The sequence below is a fragment of the Kogia breviceps genome, chromosome 9 (assembly GCF_026419965.1).
Source record: "Kogia breviceps isolate mKogBre1 chromosome 9, mKogBre1 haplotype 1, whole genome shotgun sequence".
NCBI lineage: Eukaryota > Metazoa > Chordata > Mammalia > Artiodactyla > Physeteridae > Kogia > Kogia breviceps.
In genome coordinates this window covers 71,621,001-71,641,843 of record NC_081318.1, presented here as the reverse complement: position 1 = coordinate 71,641,843, position 20,843 = coordinate 71,621,001, and the positions used below count along the sequence as shown (strand labels likewise).

At 36.0% G+C, this 20,843-nt stretch overlaps 1 protein-coding gene across 17 annotated transcripts in view; it reads right to left on the bottom strand.

Moving 5' to 3' along the window:
• Positions 1-20,843, bottom strand: part of HDAC9 (histone deacetylase 9) — a 1,021,922-nt gene that overhangs the window by 317,092 nt on the left and 683,987 nt on the right. For all 17 annotated transcript variants that reach the window (XM_067042606.1, XM_067042614.1, XM_067042608.1 and 14 more), the window contains 2 exons: positions 15,491-15,668; positions 641-774 (listed from right to left, as the gene is read on the bottom strand). In XM_067042606.1, the coding sequence (XP_066898707.1) occupies positions 641-774; positions 15,491-15,668 (312 nt within the window). The remainder of the gene's footprint in view (positions 1-640; positions 775-15,490; positions 15,669-20,843) is intronic.

Below are 20,843 nucleotides of genomic sequence, written 5' to 3'. Positions count from 1 at the left end.
AGCAACTTTGGACATTTACAGCAACTATATCAAACAACTGCTGGTTGTTATATATTTTGCAGATTTGACAATGGGAGTGTTTTTGACCTGATAGCATTTTTACTTTTAACTTTTGAAAGCCTAAAGAAATGAATTTTTCTAAATAAAAAATGAGACTCACCAAGAATCTACAGAAATGAATCTAAACATCAATAAAAAGAAGTGACTTTTCTTGGTAAGAAGACAGTTAATCTTTTAAAACTATTCATTTCCAGGAGGCAAAATCGGCATATACGTCAGTTCAGAGTATTTCTTATAACAAGAAATAACAACTACTTAGCACTTAACAGTTTGCGAAGAGTTTCTCAGAAAATTAACTCAATAAATGATACCTAGAATACTACCGTGTGTACAGAAAAATGCTGCATTAACAGCACATACATCAGGCAGCTGCTCAGTCCATCATCATAGACTGAGTACCCACTGTGTGCCCAGCCCAGTGTCAGGTTATAAGTTCTATGCTACTAATGTCTATGATGGTTCATCAATCATGGTGTTTGTACTACAGAGTTAACATTTATCTACACCTACCCAATTGAACACTGGCCTCTTTACATGATTTATTTAAGTAAGTAAAAGAGTTTGGCCATTTCAGGATTACCTCACATTTATTTAGCAACCCAGTTTCTTGCAGCCGTGACCAGATGCTCTGTATGCGTCCAGCATGCTCAGGGTGGGTGGTGGAATTGCCACAAATGCACTGGTGTTTCAGCATCAGAGGATCATAGGCAATTCCTTCAGGACAAAGAAAACACAGCACAAGATGAGTAATGATACAAAGGAATGATACAAGTTACATGACAATATGATTACTCCAAAAAAGGCATTCTTTTCCAAATAAATTTACAAATGGAGAAATAATACATATCCACAAATTCCCAGGAAGCACACAGAGCTATTTAGTTCTATGAATCTGGATATATATATACAAAGAAGTCAACTCATGGATTAATCAGTACTCAGACCCTAGCTTACTTACTAGTAAAGTAATAAAGATGGTGATACTTAAGAAAATTCAGGTTTAAAAAAATACTGTAATTTTGGGGCTTCCCTGGTGGCGCAGTGGTTGACATTACGCCTGACGATGCAGGGCACATGGGTTTGTGCCCCGGTCAGGGAAGATCCCACAAGCCACGGAGCGGCTAGGCCCGTGAGCCATGGCCGCTGAGCCTGCACGTCCAGAGCCTGCGCCCCTTAATGGGAGAGGCCACAACAGTGAGAGGCCCGCGTACCGCAAAAAAAAAAAAAAAAAAAAAAAAAAAAAATCATTATGAAGCATTTTTAGACAGAAAATTCAATTCAGTAGAGGTTTCAATTTTATCAGTGAAGCCACAAAATGAGCTGACTCTTTAAATTGTGAATTTATTTCAAGAGTAATTCTAGCCTTACTTTAGATCATGTTACATCTGTAATAAACTGGAAGAGTTTCCAACTGCTTGCCTATTCTCCTTATCAATTTCTTCAAAGTTATGCAGAAAGAGCTTCTTATTTTATAATAAAATAAAATTTATAATTTAGATTGTGGAACACTGAAGTGTTTCTTTTAAAAAATTAGTAATCAGCTGCAATACCTTTAGTAGAGATCACACAGATACTTAGCAAACTCTGCTTTTAAATGATCATGAGTTAACACATTTCATATTTCAGTTAGACCGTTTGATGGGGAAGATTTTATAAACATTTGATGAAATGAACTATTAGGGATATATAAAGTAGGGCTCTTTAAAGCAACAAATTAGATAATAATTACTACAAAAAGGTTTCCACCGTTAACCTGATTCCTTGGGGGGGGGGGAACATGTTATTTACAAAATTGCCTGACATAAGAAATTATTTAACCAATCAAATATTCCAATAAATTACCATCAAAATACATTCTCTGGGGGTAAGGAGTAAGGTCAGAAGAATCCATTATAAGAAATTTCTAAATATCTATTCGAGAACAGATACTATACAAGCAATTACTGTTATAAAGTAGGTTCAATTAATGCATTTTATTTTCCCTTACATTATTGTGTTACAGGAATGTTACTCAAGAGGGGAAAATACTTGTCCCTGACTGTATTAAATCATGCAGCAGAATGACATGTGTACTTGGAACCATGTGGCAAAAATTATGTCTAGGAAAAAATATCATTTCGCTGGCCCAAATAACATCCACTCTTTTCTATTAATTGAAATATAGCTGACATACAATATTATGTTAGTTTAAGGTGTACTACATAGTGATTTGACATTTGCATACATTACAAAATGATCACCATAATAAGTCTAGTAACCATCTGTCCCCATACAAAGTTATTACAATATTTTTGACCATATCCTTTATGCTGTGCATTACACCCCTGTGGCTTATTTATAACTGGAGGTTTCTACCTCTTAATCCCCTTCACCTATTTGCTCCAACTCTCCAACCCCCTTCCTTCTGGCAACTACACATTTTAGTCTGTTTTCATTCTGTTTTCTTTCTTAGATTCCAGATCTAAACATATAGATTTTAGATTATACGGTATCTGTCTTTCTCTGTCTGACATGTTTCACTCAGCATGATACCCTCTTGATGCGTAACATCGATTCTTAAGACACGATGGCTTCAAAATCCCTCCTTGTGCCCCTAACTCTCACATTTTCATCTTCAGTGCTGATCTCCCTTCTGAGCGGTACACTTGCACACTTGTCTCAATTGGCCCTCCAAAATCTGCATTTGTTTTCATAAAGTGAGACTGTCATAGATTTGAGCTCATAATCTTAAACTTCACACACTGGTCATCATTTCAGTAAAGGATATCATAATCCACCATTGCTCATATAAGAAATCTTACAGTCCTCTTGACACTCCCTCTCCAATGAACCAACAAGTATTGATTATTTGCCCTGGATGGTACATACTGAATCACTCTCTTAACTCCAATGCCAAAACTATACAAAATGCAAGGTACTATTATCTTTAATCTGAACTCCTGAGATAGCCTTGTAACTGGCTATCTGACTTTTACTCTATTCTATTTGCCACTTAACAGTAGCCACCTTTGCTTAAACCCTTTGGTGACTTCAAAGATGAGGTTAAAATTTCTCAAGGCAGAATACATAGGCCCTTCCCCACCTCTCCAGCTTCATCTCATACTCTTCCCTCACTTGATCTCTATTTCTCCCACAAAGGTTTACCTTCCACTCCTCAAAAGACTCAAAATCATACCAGCCTTAGGATCGTCATATGTGCTATCCCATCTATGCCAAAAATTCTTCATTCTTGCCCCTATAACTCTAGCCTTCATTTGGCTTATACCTATTCATTCTTCAAAATTGTTTTAATGTCACTTCCTCAATAAAGCATTCCCTGGGAACTCTAAATTAGATGTCCTACTATATGCTCTACTAGTTCTTCTAGGTCTTCCTCAGAACATTTAGCACAATTCTGTAATTGTTGTATAATATGGTTAATTGTATATTTTCTTTACTATCTGGTAAGATCTATGAAAACACAGACTAGAGTTGTATTGTTTACCTCTGAACTTTTTGTGTCTGTAAACCATGCTTGGAATATAGTAGATCCTCAAAAGTACGTTTAATAAATGAATGAAAAACATAAATCAATGAATTGATGCAAGAACTAAGTCAGATATCTCCATTATAAAGACCTCCTTGATGAAACTACTTGGTGGGCCTCATTGGACTACTGAAGTTTTTATAGCCTTATTTCTTTAATGTTCTACCTTTTATTTTATGTGTCATATCTTCCAACTGGCGAGTGCCTCTAATTCAGGCATTTATTTTACTCATTATATTTCTACATGGCATTTTGCATAAAAAAAGATGAATAAATATTTTTAAATAAAGTCAAAAGGTAGACAAGAGGGAAGGCAGGAAAAAAAAGGAAGCAGGCATAAAAAGAAACATTAACAATACAATGATAGGGACTTCCCTGGTTGTGCAGTGGTTAAGAATCCGCCTGCCAATGCAGGGGACATGGGTTCAAACCCTGGTCCAGGAAGATCCCACATGCCGTGGAGCAACTAAGCCCGTGAGCCACAACTACTGAGCCTGTGCTCTAAAGCCCATGAGCCACAACTACTGAAGCCCCTGTGCCACAAATACTGAAGCCCACACGCCTAGAGCCCATGCTCCACAATAAGAGAAGCCACCGCAATGAGAAGACGGCACACCGCAACGAAGAGTAGTCCCCACTCGCCGCAACTAGAGAAAGCCCGCGCACAGCAACAAAGACCCAATGCAGCCAAAAATAAACAAATAAATAAATAAATTTATTTTTAAAAATACAATGATATATGACATGTATCCACAGTTCAGATATATCAAGTATTTACTTATGAGTTGCTACTATATAACAGGAACTGTTTAACATTTTCAACCACAGTTTTGCACTGCATGAAGGATATATTAATGATTAACATGGAAACGTAAAATACAGTATTTCTCTCATTTTGAAAACATATTTTTTAAGAGTAGAGATTCTAATCATTAAGTTGCTTATTTTTTTCACTATTTCATCTCTTGATATATCTAACTTCACCTCCATAGTAATCATTCCTCTTTTAACAAAATTTTCTCCATAAGCCACTGACAAAAAAAAAATCATTAAACAGGTTATGGTAGCTGAAGTTTATTGCCAAGTATCTGGAGATTATAATACAAAGTCCAGGAACTCTTGGAAAGACATTTGAATTTAAGAGAAAATAAAGTCTGGAACCCCAAAACTCCACTTACTCATCTTAATGACCTAGCAATGAGGTGTTAACAGGTAGACTGCAAGGTGAGACTTAACCTCATCCTTCATCTCCATTCTTTTCCTCTCTCTTTTTTCCTTTTTTTTTTTTTCCAGTAACAAAAACTTATAGGGCAAGAAACAAGCCTGCTCTTCTCTTTGGGATTCATATGGAATGCTACTTTTCTTTGACCCTTTCTGCCCCACTGGTTACCACTTACAACATAAGCCAATGGATCAATCTCTCTCAATCAATGGGACAAGAGTTAAAATTAGGTTTTGAGAAAACACACAAAGGAGTCTTAACATAAAGCCTTTACCTGAATTTTAAACTCTAGTAGTTTATTTTCCACCAAAAAAAACTCTTAAAATTTTTTGGTTTTTTTTAGATAAGCTTGGACTTTGTGCTTTCTCTGGCTTTCAGCTGTATTAAATGAGGAAGCACAAAGTGCAGCATCTTTCCCTTTCCTTAATCATTGCGTGCAGTTAAGTCATTATTTAGCCATAGAAACCATTCATATCTTCAGGTTTATGCCCAATCTTATATGAGGCTGAGTCCACCTTGGCCTATTAGGAAAGTTGAGTCCAGAATCTTTAGACCTAAAACTCCTGATCTTGATCACAAGTTCTTAACATTCAACTTCATATTGCTTTTCTGGTTAATGTGAGGTTTCACACCTTCCTAAGGATTTTATCAACAACACATATTAAACACTTTTCAGGGCCAAAGAACTGAACCAAGCACAACACAAATATATATAACATAATATCTTTCCTAAAAGACGCAGGTTCAGTAAACAGTCATTGAATGCTCACAATGATCGAGGTACCAGAAACTTCATTTTATTACATTTAACTTATGATCTAGCACTAAAGGTGAGGAACTTATGAATATACTTTTAAGACATGCTTTTTTAAGACTCTGTACGGTAAGGAAGAAACAAAAATATGGGGCTGGGGGGGTCAAAGATGACCTTTTAAAAATAAAAAATAATCTTTAAAAAATGGCCTGCAATTGGTAGTAGAATTACTAAAATGGATACAAGGAGCTATTCTGAAGTAAGAGCCATTTCTAATAACTTCTAAATCATACCCACAGCAGCTGTTATACTTTCTAACCATAATTCTAATCTATCCATAAGGCTTATCTTGCCTAGTTTTTTTTCTATTTCTACTATACTCTTTACATTCTAATACCTGAATTATTTGTTATAATATCTTTTAACAGGAACACCTAAATCAAAATACCAGATAGTACAAAATTTTTTAACATCTTTATCGGAGTATAACTGCTTCACAATGGTGTGTTAGTTTCTGCTTTATAACAAAGTGAATCAACTATACATATACATATATCCCCATATCCCTCCCTCTTGCATCTCCCTCCCACCCCCCTAGATGGTCACAAAGCACTGAGCTGATCTCCCTATGCTATGCGGCTGCTTCCCTCTAGCTATCGATTTTACATTTGGTAGTGTATATATGTCCATGCCACTCTCTCACTTCATCCCAGCTTCCCCTTCGCCTTCCCCGTGTCCTCAGGTCCATTCTCTACGTCTGCGTCTTTATTGCTGTCCTGCCCCTAGGTTCTTCATAACCTTTTTTTTTTTTTTGATTCCATATATATGTGTTAGCATATGATATTTGTTTTTCTCTTTCTGACTTACTTCAGTCTGTATGACAGACTCTAAGGTCAATCCACCTTACTACAAATAACTCAGTTTCGTTTCTTTTTATGGCTGAGTAATATTCCATTGTATGTATGTGCCACATCTTCTTTATCCATTCATCTGTCAATGGACACTTCGGTTGCTTCCATGTCCTGGCTATTGTAAATAGAGCTGCAATGAACATTGTGGTACATGACTCTTTTTGAATTATGGTTTTCTCGGAGTATATGCTGAGTAGTGGGATTGCTGGGTCATATGGTAGTTCTATTTGTAGTTTAAGGAACCTCCACAATGTTCTCCATAGTGGCTGTATCAATTCACATTACCACCAACAGCGCAAGAGGGTTCCCTTTTCTCCACACCCTCTCTAGCATTTATCGTTTGTAGATTTCTGATGATGGCCATACTGACTGGTGTGAGGTGATACCTCATTGTAGTTTTGATTTCTATTTCTCTAATGATCAGTGATGTTGAGCATCCTTTCATGTGTTTGTTGGCGATCTGTATATCTTCTTTGGAGGAATGTCTATTTAGGTCTTCTGCCCATTTTTGGATTGGGTTGTTTGTTTTTTTGATGTTGAGCTGCATGTGCTATTTGTAAACTTTGGAGATTAATCCCTTGTCAGTTGCTTCATTTGCAAATATTTTCTCCCATTTTGAGGGTTGTCTTTTGGTCTTATGGTTTTCTTTGCTGTGCAGAAGCTTTTAAGTTTCATTAGGTCCCATTTGTTTATTTTTGTTTTTATTTCCATTTCTCTAGTAGGTGGGTCAAAAAGGATCTTGCTGTGATTGATGTCATAAAGTGTTCTGCCTATGTTTTCCTCTAAGAGTTTTATAGTGTCTGGCCTTACATTTAGGTCTTTAATCCATTTTGAGTTTATTTTTGTGTATGGTGTTGGGGAGTGTTCTAATTTCATTCTTTTACATGTAGCTGTCCAGTTTTCCCAGCACCACTTATTGAAGAGGCTGTCTTTTCTCCATTGTATATCCTTGCCTCCTTTATCAAAAATAAGATGACCATATGTGTGTGGGTTTAATCTCTGGGCTTTCTATCCTGTCCCATTGATCTATATTTCTGTTTTTGTGCCAGTACCATACTGTCTTGATTACTGTAGCTCTGTGGTATAGTCTGAAGTCCGGGAGCCTGATTCCTCCAGCTCCATTTTTCTTTCTCATGATTGCTTTGGCTATTCGGGGTCTTTTGTGTTTCCATACAGATTGTGAAATTTTTTGTTGTAGTTCTGTGAAAAATGCCATTGGTAGTTTGATAGGGATTGCACTCAATCTGTGGATTGCTTTGGGTAGTAGAGTCATTTTCACAATGTTGATTCTTCCAATCCAAGAACATGGTATATCTCTCCAGCTGTTTGTATCATCTTTAATTTCTTTCATCAGTGTCTTATAGTTTTCTTCATACAGGTCTTTTGTCTCCTTAGGTAGGTTTATTCCTAGGCATTTTATTCTTTTTGTTGTAGTGGTAAATGGGAGTGTTTCATTAATTTCTCTTTCAGATTTTTCATCATTAGTGTATAAGAATGCAAGAGATTCCTGTGCATTAATTTTGTATACTGCTACTTTACTAAATTCATTGATTAGCTCTAGTAGTTTTCTGGTAGCTTATTTAGGATTCTCTATGTATAGTATCACGTCATCTGCAAACAGCGACAGCTTTACTTCTTCTTTTCCAATTTGTATTCCTTTTATTTCTTTTTCTTCTCTGATTGTTGTGGCTAAAACTTCCAAAACTATGTTGAATAACAGTGGTGAGAGTGGACAACCTTGTCTTGTTCCTGATCGTAGAGGAAATGGTTTCAGTTTTTCACCACTGAGAACGATGTTGACTGTGGGTTTGTCATATATGGCCTTTATTATGTTGAGGTAAGTTCCCTCCAGATAGTACAATTTTTAATTATGTGTGAAACTTGATTTGTCTAGCAGGTAAATGAAATATACAAAAATAATTGTTTACAACTTGCTAAATTGTTCCTCTGTGTACATAACGAGCATTTTCTAAGACTTAGATATGTTTATGTAAATCATCGTATCAGCAGCTGAAAAGGAAGTGGGTGGAAGAAATTCCATCCTAGGGCTTCCAGTTAACACTATATGATGGTCTGTTAGAACCTGGGAATTAGATTAAGTGTTGCCATTCAAGTATATAACCGAGAAGGAGATTCAATCAGTATGTAAGTTGGCAAAAATGAGTCAAAAAGTGAGTCAAACACAATTCACTATGTATTTACTGGCAAACATCTGGAAAGATCACTCTACATCCAAGCTTTCAAGAATGAGTGAGTACAGCAAAGGAAACCATAAGCTGAGTGAAAAGATAAACCACAGAATGGGATAAAATATTGGCAAATGAAGTGACCAACAAGGGATTAATCTCCCAAATATACAAACAGCTCATGCAGCTCAACATCAAAAAGACAAACAACCAAATCAAAAAATGAGTGGAAGATCTAAACAGACATTTCTCCAGAGAAGACACACCAGATGGCCAAAAAGCACACGAAAAGATGTTCAACATCACTAATTATTAGAGAAATGCAAATCAAAACTACAATGAGGTATCTATCACCTCACACCGGTCAGAATGGCCATCATCAAAAGGTCTACAAATAATAAATGCTGGAGAGTGTGTGGAGAAAAGGGAACTCTCCTACACTATTGGTGGGAATGTAAATTGGTGCAGCCCCTATAGAGAACAGTACGGAGGTTCCTCAAAAAACTAAAAATAGAGTTACCATACAATCCAGCAATCCCACTCCTGGGCATATATCTGGATGAAACTTTAATTCCAAAAGATATATGCACCCCAATGTTCATAGCAGCACTACTTACAACAGCGAAGACATGGCAGCAACCTAAACGTCCATCAACAGATGAATGGAGAAAGAAGATGTAGTGTATATATGCACAGTGGAATATTACTCAGTCATGAAAAAAGAATGAAATGCCATTTGCAGCAACATGGATAGACCTAGAGATTATCATACTAACTGAAATAAGTCAGACAAAGACAAATATATTATGATATCACTTATATGTGGAATCTAAAAAAATGATACAAATGAACTTATTTACAAAACAGAAACAGACTCACAGACATAGAAAACAAACTTATGGTTACCAAAAGGGAAATGTGGTAGGAGGGATAAATCAGGAGTTTGGGATTAGTAGATACAAACTACTATATATAAAATAGATTAACAATAAGGTACTACTGTATAGCACAGAAAACTACATTGAATATCTTATAATAAACTATAATGAAATGAAAGTCAGAAAATATATATCTGAATCACTTTGCTCTACAGCAGAAATTAACACCAAATTGTATATCAACTGTACTTCAAAAAAAACTTTTTTTAAAGATTGAGTGAGAAGAAAATAAAAAACAAAAAAACAAAAACTGGGACTATGAGAATATGCTACAGAAAAGGAAACATCATTCCTACTACTTAGCTCAGTGAATTTGATTTACTACAGGAACAAAAATTAGATTTTAGAAACTTTTTGAGATCCTCAAATGTCATAAGACACTGATCCTATAAAACAGGAGCCAACAACTAAAAGGAGAAATCAAGCTAAATTAATGAGTAAAAAGAAAGATGAATACGGTAAATGAGGATGGCAAGAAAACTAAATACATAGTGGCAAAATTAAAATCTACACTGGAGAACAAAAGAGGAATTTACATTTCAGAAAACCAGATAAGTGCCATTAAATAAAAACTTAGAGATGTACAGAGAGTATGGAGGTCAGAGAATAGACAACTGAACAAAAAGACCTCTTGAGGAAGAAATCAGATTTAACTGAATAATCGTAATAAGTGAAGAATTTTTCCATAAATAGAAAGAGTCAATGTACATGAGTATGTAACTGCAAATGCTCATCACAAAGATAATTTGGTTTTTTGTTTTGTTTTGTTTTTTTGTTTTTTGGATTAACAGGATAAAGAAAATGTACTATGAGGCACCAGAAAAGAATGAACAAGCTGCCCACAAAGGAACACATACTAAGATGGCCTCCGACTTCTCTTCAGTGCTAACCTCAGACTTCTCCTCTTGAATGTCAAATACTTGAGCATTTAACCACATTTCCAGACAAAAAGTGTGCCCCAATAAGTCTGTGTCCAAGTGTGTGTGAAGGTAATAGGATGACTTTCTCAGCATGAAAAAGCCAAAACAATTTTTTAATTTAAAAAATATATATATATGTATGTATAACTAATGTATATTAATATATACTTTTAAAATATATGCTATAACTTATGTTAAAAACTGTTATAATATATATGTGACCAAGTCCATCTAATCTCCTAAATAAAAAAGATAGCTATTTTATCATCTTCAGTGAGAATTAGAGAAACAAATTTTGGAGGAATTTTTCAGAAGAAATTTCAAGCACATATATTTGAGGACAGTAACTTCAAAACTGATTATCTATCCAAATGAAATTAATCTCTCCATTCTGATACAGGTGGTAACATTAGTTACTCTGAGGTCTTAAAACACACACATAAACACATGCACATACACATACACGATTACACACGCACACATATACGTATTTACAGATATACATGTGCGCACAGACGTGAACAGAAACACACATATAACTTTTCTTTACTCTGGTAAAGAGAGGCACATAGGAAGAGGAAAAATTACTGGAATAAATAAATGTATATTTTACTTATGGTTACCTCTGAGTGATAGACTAATAGGTGATTCTCCTTTACAGTTTTCCAAATTTACCAAATTACTTTCAATGAACATTTCTTTGAATTAAAAAAATATAAGTGTTACTCCCAAATTTCACTTAACGCACCAATAATCTTTTCTGTGTGTAGCTGCATGTAATTCATGTCTATTTACTCTCATTTCATTCGGATATTCATTTGTTTATTATATAGTAAGTACATACACTGAGTATGTACATACACCCTCCTTGGGCTAGCCATATACCTATGTGCTAGGGTTAGAGAGAAGAGAAAACACAATCTCTTCCCGCACAGAGAGCCCATCTGAACACAATCCCCAAAATAAATAATTACAATCTTTCAGAGAAAAATCCAGTTTGTTATGAGGGACCATAATTGATTTAATTTGGATTTAGCTGGCCGAACAAGGCTTCATGAAGGAAATAACATGTAAACTAAAACCTGAAGGATTAATGGGAGTTTGCCTGACTTGGGAAAATATCTTTAATTAAAAAACAAAAAGCAAAAACAAACCAAAAAAAAAAAAAAAACCAGGAAAAAAGGCCAGTTTTGTTATTCTCACGCTGAAATATTCAAATGTATTTCACTTTCTGTCACGATGTTCCACCCACTAAACAATTTAAAAATTCTTTTAGCTAAACTATGTGCAATGGCTTTCATAAACATTGGTTTAGTTTGAGCACTATAATTCTACTTCACATTAGACACTGACTTAAAAAGATAATGTTACAAAGAAAGAATTTACTCACAGAATATGTAAAGGAACCTAGTGTTGGGAGAAAGAAGACCTTAAATGGTACTAGGTGATGGGGAAGATAAAGCCAATCAAATTGATTTGCCATTAAATTCTTGTGTCAATGAATCCCATTTGGTATAAACTTAGCACAATTATATCATCTACTCTCAATGGTCTGTTGTGCGCCATGACCAAGCCTCATCTCTGTTAGGAACAGCTGAGCAGAAAGGAAGACTATGGCAGAGAAAATGACATACATTGCCCTTTCCTTAGTCATCAGAACTCATACAAACACCATGACTTGGTCTTACATAGAATGAAAAAAGCACCTCTTAAATTCAATTTGATATAAAAGTTGAATATTATTACTCATATTCCAGTATAACAAAATTCATTTGAATATGTGGCAACCTGGCTCTACAATACACATTCTCCATTAGCACTACAGCAGGTGCGTCATCTTCTTGTCCATCCAGAAATATCCTCAACCAGGCTCTCTGTAGGGCCACCAGGGAGTGGCTGCATCTTAGTCTGCTTCTTGGTCCATTCAAGTTCTCACAGGAAATGGACTAGAGACGTCATCTTTCAACAACTGACTGAATTCAGACCACATTTTTCCCTTGGACCACTGCTTTGCTCTTTACAAAAAGGGGATGGTGTGGCTACTCTAGTTGACTGTTGAGGATCACATAGAACGTAAAGGTTTGAATGTTGTGCCTTGAAAATTATGTGAGTTTAGTATTGAGTAACTTTTTAGTTGTTTCAAAATGTATAGCTCTTAGAGAATGAAATTAAGCAAATCGCCTATCCTTACAACTTGTTTTCTCTTCCTTACTTTTTAGTGGAACAACCACTGAGTATTTAAGATTTATGACTTTCTTTTGGAAAAAAAAAAAAGCTAAATATTCTCAAAGAACATGTGACTTCAAAGTGACTTAAATGTCACTTGATTTTTCTTGATGTATCTACACCAGATATTAAAAAGCCAAAAGAAAGGCATTTAATGCTTAAAAAATTTGTTTTCAAACATACCACAAATGAAAGCCTTAAGAGTTCTCCTCTAAAATAAATATCGTTAGAAATACTAAACTGAATTTTGAGATCATGTGGATTTTAAGAGTATGTAGCTTACAGGGGAAATTTAAGTTTGGATTAAAGCCAGAATAATATGTGGAGGAGCAGAGTGAAGACAGTGCATTTCATTTCCTTTGGATTCGGAAAAACACTAAATGAAAGTCACCAATCAAATATATATTTTTAGCTCCAATGACAGTGGAGGGGCTATCAACAGATACATAAATTATATAATTTGCATGTTTAAAAAAATCTAATATTTTTACTTTAAGAATTTAAGTGTTAGGATGCAACATTCTTAAGGTAAATAAGAAGGTTCTTCTCTACTGAAGTATGTAACTTTGAAATCACTTAGTTGTTCTTCATAGAACAATAATTACAAAGTAATTTTCATTTTCAATGTTTTCAAATTTGAACTAGTAAATTCTTAAGTGTTTACTATTTATATGTACGTATATCGTGTACATATACTACAAATTAGTATTTGTTCATTCAACTAAAATTTATTGAATACCTACTAAGTATAAAATCCTGTATTTTTTAAAATATAAGTTTATATAATCTCTCATTTAGGCAAGAAATGCGCCTCATCACATACATTAAAAATGAAAATAAACTCAAGCTGATTTCCCTATTTGTGTTTGGAATATAAACTCTGATAAATACTAGGATGTTGACATTATGAGAAAGAAACTAATCATGTGAAATGACCCAGTCTTCAGTCTGAAGGATTAGGTTATGTTTATGTCATGCTTATGTTATTTGGTTTGCAGTCCACCCTTTCACCTGATTCTTTTAAGGCCTACAAACCCTGTTCAAAATATTTTCTCAAACTAGTAGGATCATGCTAATATTCAGAGATCTTGCTTCATTCATATGGAAGGAACATATAAAAGCAGATGAAACCACAGCATGTCAGGAAAGGGTCACCACTCTTAACCAAGGAAAGAAACTATCAGTAGGATTACAATAGTAGACAGCAGCGGACATGGAAACAGCACCACAAAACTTTATAATCAAGCTCACTTTTAAACTAAGGAAATAATCGTGAGTGAATGTAACCTGCATTACAATAGGGTGTCTGTGTCTCTGAAAGCTTATGGCTGAATAAAAAACACTTTCAGTAAAAAGAATTGAGAAGTATCTAATTCTTAAAGGCTGCTGCTCTCACTACCTACAAAAAGTATTTCTCTACATCATGTATCTGGCTTTGAGTGAAAATTCTCTGAAGACCAGGGATAGAACCAGGCCTGACTGATCCAAGCGGCTTCCCCGGACAGTGGGCTGCAGTCCTGGGTTGTCTGGGATACCAGGACAGGTCTGCTTTGCTCCAAGTTATAGAGGGATCAGAGGCAGTGGCTAATGTGGTGAAGGAAATATATCCAAATATAACGACTGTAGCTCCTAGTATGGAATGTTGGCTTGTGGTGTAACACATTATAAAAAGTAGCTCCTATGCATACTTATTAAGATGTCTGTCAAAGTTAAATAACTTGGCCATTTCATTCATTAATTTTTAAATAAAAGATGATATCAAGGCTTGGGAATGTGATTTCAGATAAAGTATTTTAACTTCTCCAAGCACAAAGGGTTGCTTGAGGTCACAGAAGCCACAAAAACAAACTCTGAATCCTAAAAACTTCTTCAAAAATAAATCAGATAACCTGTGAGAGACTTTCTGGGAAGGGACATCTGAATTCTCCCCTTGCTGCATCCAAGTTATGAGCCTTGAGGGCTAGAATATCTTTCATTTGATGAGCCACCGTTTGAGTGCATGGAACAAGAACAGGGGCCAGAAGACTTAAAGGAATATTTATCCACATGGATATTTATGGTACAGCTCCTTTGTGAGAGAATAGCACCCTTTTTGTGTGTGTGTTCCGGACTTGACCTTCCTTTGGCCTCAGAATTATCTGGTTTGTTTTCCTCTGTAGCCAGGTTCTGAAATATCAAACACAGCTGTATGCAAAGGAAGAGGGTAGTCAAAGAGCCCACCCATCGGTGCCATAATAAATGGAAATGGAACTCATGTATGTAGAATTAAACAAGGTTTGCCTTGGCACCACTGTCTCCTATGAGTCATTTGTATGGAAAGTCAGAAGAAAACAGGGACACCAACAAAACAGCAAGAAAAACAAACTGGAAGAGGAGGCACTCTTTAGACTCAAATGAAGCCAGCATCATAAATTTCCTAGTGGCCAGGACTACTAGCAGGAAGTGATTGAGGAATACTGCTAAAGAATGTTGTAGGGATTTTTGTTTCCAAAAGGGACCCATGCACCTGTTGATGTGTTTTCCAGGCCCTTGAACGGTAACAATTTATGAGGCTATTAATACTAAGCCCAAGATTTATCAGATGTGCTGTTTGTCTTGTGGCCAATATAATCTCATAAAATTTGGGTTGCACTGGGTTAAAATGGAGTGTTCTGCTCTTGGAGTTATTCAGAGCATTTAAATCGCTTAATCCTACAAGAATGGTGTATTTAGCCTGCCTATTAGGGAGAGTCTTTAGGGATTCTCACCAGTTGCAGAGCCAGGCAGGAGGTGGCAGTCCATTGCTGGGTGAGGGAAAATGCAGGCGGCAGGGGAGGAATGAGCCCTGGAGACAAGACGATGTTTCTCTAATCCGTCCATGCCATCCGCGGCCAGCTGAGCTGGGCGCACAGAGAGTGCACGTGCGTGCTGCGGCTCCAGGAAGGGCTGTTGCCAAGAGAAGAGCACAGTAGAAAGAAACATGAGACAAGCACTAAGGGAGACACTGAGAGCGACATGGCAACCAATTAAGTTCATCAGGTCAGAGACATAATAAACGGTGTGAAGGAAAAAAAAATAGAGAAAGGGAGAAACAAAACACGATCTAGTCAATAAATCCATTCAACAGATGTTTTCACACTGACGGCCAGGGCCTGTCTGCCTGGCTAAGGAGGAGGTGATGGCAGGAGGCCTGTCAGTTTGAACTGATTGAAAGAAACAGACCTTTAACCTCAAGAGGAACATTGACTTAGACTCATTTCCTACCTTGATACCAACGTTTTGAATACAGCCCCAGAATTGTTACAACGCAAAGTGGGAAAACAATTCAACTGCTTTCAAACCGCCAATGAGGCTCAATTCTGAAAGCCCTATCTTGAATGTATCTCAGTAATAATGTCAATGACATTTATGGGAGCCTAAAAATTGCCAATTAAATGACTATATTTGACAGCTTTCAGTCTTCATATAATGGTACAGAATAAGGAAGTTTTTATAGGCTGCATGGTGTAATCTCAATACTATGAAAAGTTTTATTTTCTTTATAAAATATTAAATACAATCTCAGTGATTTAACATTATCATTCTTCATACTTCTCAAGTTATGAAATCAAAGAGCCAGAATTTGGAAGCTCCTGAAAGATTCACTTGGTCTATTCCTCTGTCTCCAAAAAAGACAATCTCTAAAATAGAGACAGGCGGTTAATTTAACTATCAATGTTACACACCGAATATTTCCTCTCTTCAACATCAGGGGATTCATAAACTTTGTGTTGATTTTTATGTTTGTTTTCTTTTCCATGTTCCCAACAAATGTGAAAAGTAGCTGAACAGTGATACAAAGGATGATTATCACATTCCATGGATAAGGAAACTAATACTCCAAAAGGTTAACAAAGCCTTTTAAATACAAGCCTAATTGCTATAATTCTTAAAATGTACATGCTCTTCTGCTTTGGTCTACCTGCCAGGCATGTACTGTTTTAAGACTGAATGCAAACATCACCTCTCCTTAGTAAGGCCCTGCCTTAACTTTCTTGTTAGGGTGGTGCTCCTCTAGCACAAGGCTTGGTACATCCTTAGTGTACAAATTATTTACTTAGTGAGAATGCTAACAAATCTACATACAACACAACTGTATTCAATGCATATTACATGGTTTTATGTCAGTATGACTTTCTCTGTATGAGTTAATGCTGTATATAAAAATGAGTTATGATTATGAATATATATTTAGTTATAGACCATAGACAGAGATTCCCCAATTTAGAAAAAAGTTAAGAATCCTTTAAAATTAACTTTAAAATAAGTTATAATTAATGTATGTGGATATGGTGTTACTTCAGTTTTGCTCTGCAGAATAACTGAACCATCAATCAGTTGGAAGGCCTTTGTCACATCATTGAGCTCTGGGCATTTGCTTTGATGATTAGAATGATTTGGCCAGGATGTAGTTCTAGTTCTAATAGTTTTAACACATCTACAGGAGTCTAAATCTCTTGTTTTCTTGAGCATCTCCATGTTCAATTCCCTAAGGTACAGCAGTAGGATTGACATGGTTCCTCCTCTCATGAAACTTATACAGGGAATGTAAATGTGTAATTATGACTTTGGGAGTTTTCTATGGAGAAAATGAGCTCTTCTGCATATGATCTAAAATGCCTGGGTAAATATATACCTGGATGTTTGTAATATCTATCCCTTCTGTCTCTTTCTATTATAATCCAAACTAATGCAAAGGCCCTTGATTGATCACCCTACCTCTAAAATCAACCCATCCAATTCTTTCCTGCAAGAATTCTCTTCCTAAAGCTTTCCTATAAGTAAAAGGCTGATAGAAAGTCTGTGAAGGTAAAGTAAAGTTTGAAGAACCTCGCCAGCCTGTCATCTGGAATCTCCCTAAGTGAGGCCAACTTGAATTTCAATGTTAGATCTTCTATTCCTTTTTTAGATTCCAGCTCAAATCCTATCTACTGTATAACAAATATCGTCCCCAGGGCTCTTTCCTGTATAAAAAATATTAAAAATTAAATTTCATGCTAATATTGGCATACATTGGAATCATTATTATAATATTCATTTTTTTCTGATTAAAAATTAACATTTAAAACATTTTGGGGGCCCCTTAGAGTATCATAGGTTCTGGGCACAGTGTCTACTGTGTCTAACGGATATGTTGGCTCTGATCATTCGTGCTTCCAATCTATCTCTTCTGTATCACCCCCTCTAGGTGTGTCCATGAAGCTTCACATTCAGCAACCATTCACTATCTCTAAAGTCCTCTTCAAATTTTACATGGAACCTTTTCAAGCCCATATATTACATGCACTTTCCCTCTCCACTACATTCCCATCACACTTTTTCTCTCTCCATTTCCCTGCCACCACCTTTTATATTTTAGAGTTACTGCATGCAGTAACTACTTACTGAGGTCACACTCTGAGCCAGACACTTTGCAGGTGTGTTGAGCCTTTTTAATATTTATTGTCTAGTGAGGAGACAGATACTAAATATTTCTAAGTATAATGTAATTATAAATATAATGAGTGCTATATGGGAAAAATGCAGAGTACCATGAAAAACTGTCAAGAAGAACCTAATTTAGAGGTTGAGGGAACTTTAAGAAAGTGACATTTAACTTGAGATGTAAAAGATAAATTCCATTAGCCAGATGCAAAGTGGGGAGAAGGCTCTAGATAGGTTGTGTGTGTGTGTGTGTGTGTGTGTGTGTATGTATTCTGTTGTGTGTGTGTGAAATCATCTTTGCATGTATAATATTGAAAGCTCTTTGAACCAGGGACTGGATCTATGTCATCTGTGAACTTATATTCTGATGCATTTTATATCTTTTCTCACGCTTTCTCAAAGCTAAATATTTATTTGCACATTAAGAATATGTAACATGGGGCTTCCCTGGTGGCGCAGTGGTTAAGAGTCCGCCTGCCGATGCAGGGGACACGGGCTCGTGCCCCAGTCTGGGAAGATCCCACATGCCGCGGAGTGGCTGGGCCTGTGAGCCATGGTCGCTGAGCCTGCGTATCTGGAGCCTGTGCTCTGCAACGAGAGACGCCACAACAGTGAGAGGCCCGCGTACAGCAAAAAAAAAAAAAAAAAAAAAAAAAAAAAGAATATGTAACATGGGACTTGCAGTCTTGCAGTGGTTAAGAATCCGCCTGCCAATGCAAGGGGCACAGGTTCGATCCCTGGTCCGGGAAGACCCCACATGTCACGGAGCAACTAAGCCTGTGTGCCACAACTACTGAGCCTGTTCTCTAGAGCCTGCGAGCCACAACTACTGAGCCCACGTGCCACAACTACTGAAGCCTATGTGCCTAGAGCCCATACTCTGCAACAAGAGAAACCACTGCAATGAGATGCCTGTGCACCACAACGAAGAGTAGCCCCCGCTCGCCACAACTAGAGAAGGCCCACGCGCAGCAACAAAGACCCAATGCAACCATGATAAATAAATTAATTTTTTAAAAAAGCATATGTAACAGATATTTGAGAGTTAAAGGCCATGGTTTTTTCAAATAACATAACCATGTTTTAGATGACTGGGGTTACTAAATGTTTTACCTCTTAATGAATAACTCAGTACTGTAAGAGCTCCATGTAAATACCACCATCACCTTCTTTCTTTCTTTGCTAATAAAGCATATTTATTGCTTCACTTGGACTTCACAGGAACCTTTGAGATAATGGAATTACAGTATGCTACCTCATAACCAAGATACAAATGTTACACCTCAACACAGACCTTTACAAACAGGCAAGCAAATTCTACTTACTCAATTCTACTTATCTAATCTATTTATCCATACTATTAGAAATACGGCAATATAGGTAAGAGACAAACAACTACTTGTTCAATAGTAGTTATTTATTCATCACATGTAAGTGTCCTTCCAATATCTACTGTGCATGCAGATAGAAAATACTGATAGATCCCATGCTGGGTTGTATAGATAGGAAAGTGAGTTAAGCATGGCTCCTGATCTTATAGATTGACATCCCAATTCAAGCACTTTGTCCATAAATAGTAAGTTCCATAAGGATATGAGCTTTGCTTACTGAATCATATATTCCCATGCAGTGTTTCACATATATAGTAGGTGTTAACAAATATATGTTGAATAAATACATGAATAGAAAGGAGATACATGGCCATCTTTAAGATCTCACTACAAGGATAAAACAAGAAAGCATTTTATAAGCAATCATTATATAAAGAACCAAGGAATGGCTAATGAAAATATAAGAAAATAGAGAACAGACAAAATAATTATCAAAGTACTATACTCTGAAGTTATTCAGTGATGGAGCCAAGAGCTGAGGGAAATGAGTGATTTGAGAATTATTTTTTTTCTTTGTGCTTTTATGTGGTTTCCAGACTTTCTGCATATCACAATTAAGAAAAATGGCAAATGTTACTTAAAATAAATAGTTGAACCTTTCAAACACTTCACTGGAACAGATTCATAATCATTGGTTCTAAGAGCAGACATGGATCAAATATTTTTGAACCTTCTACCAAAAAAGGACTATAAAAGAGAGAAAAGTTTATTCACTTTCAAACGAGTTGACTACAATTATATGCCTTTACAAATGAAGTATAGCTTTTAATGTATAGGGCAAATCTTGACAATCCAGTAAGGCACTGATTATTATGGTACATATTAGTGACCAAAGTATCACAAAACAGTAGGCCACTTTTATTTCAGATGGATATTACTTACCCCTCACCAATAAAAAGCTTCCTTCATGAGGCTGAAAATTGAGATAGTAGTTTTATAGCTAAAAAAGTGTTTCATTAAACATTTTTTTCTATTAGCAATTTTAACGAGAGAGAATTTTGTTCATGGTTATTTCCCATACTTCGAAGTAAGGACAAAAATGCATGCTTCTCTCTTGCATCATCAGAAAAATAAAATGTCTAACAGTTCAGAACCTACTGCTACTAAAAATTGCATGGATACCCAAATTAACCTGTCATCTATTGAGTGCTTTTGGAAAATGTGTCATGCCCAATAAATGAATAATAAACATGCCCTCATCCCCCGAAAGCATTCTTATTTAAAATACTTTTTAAATACATGTAGTATTTTTGAGCCTGTTTCTTAT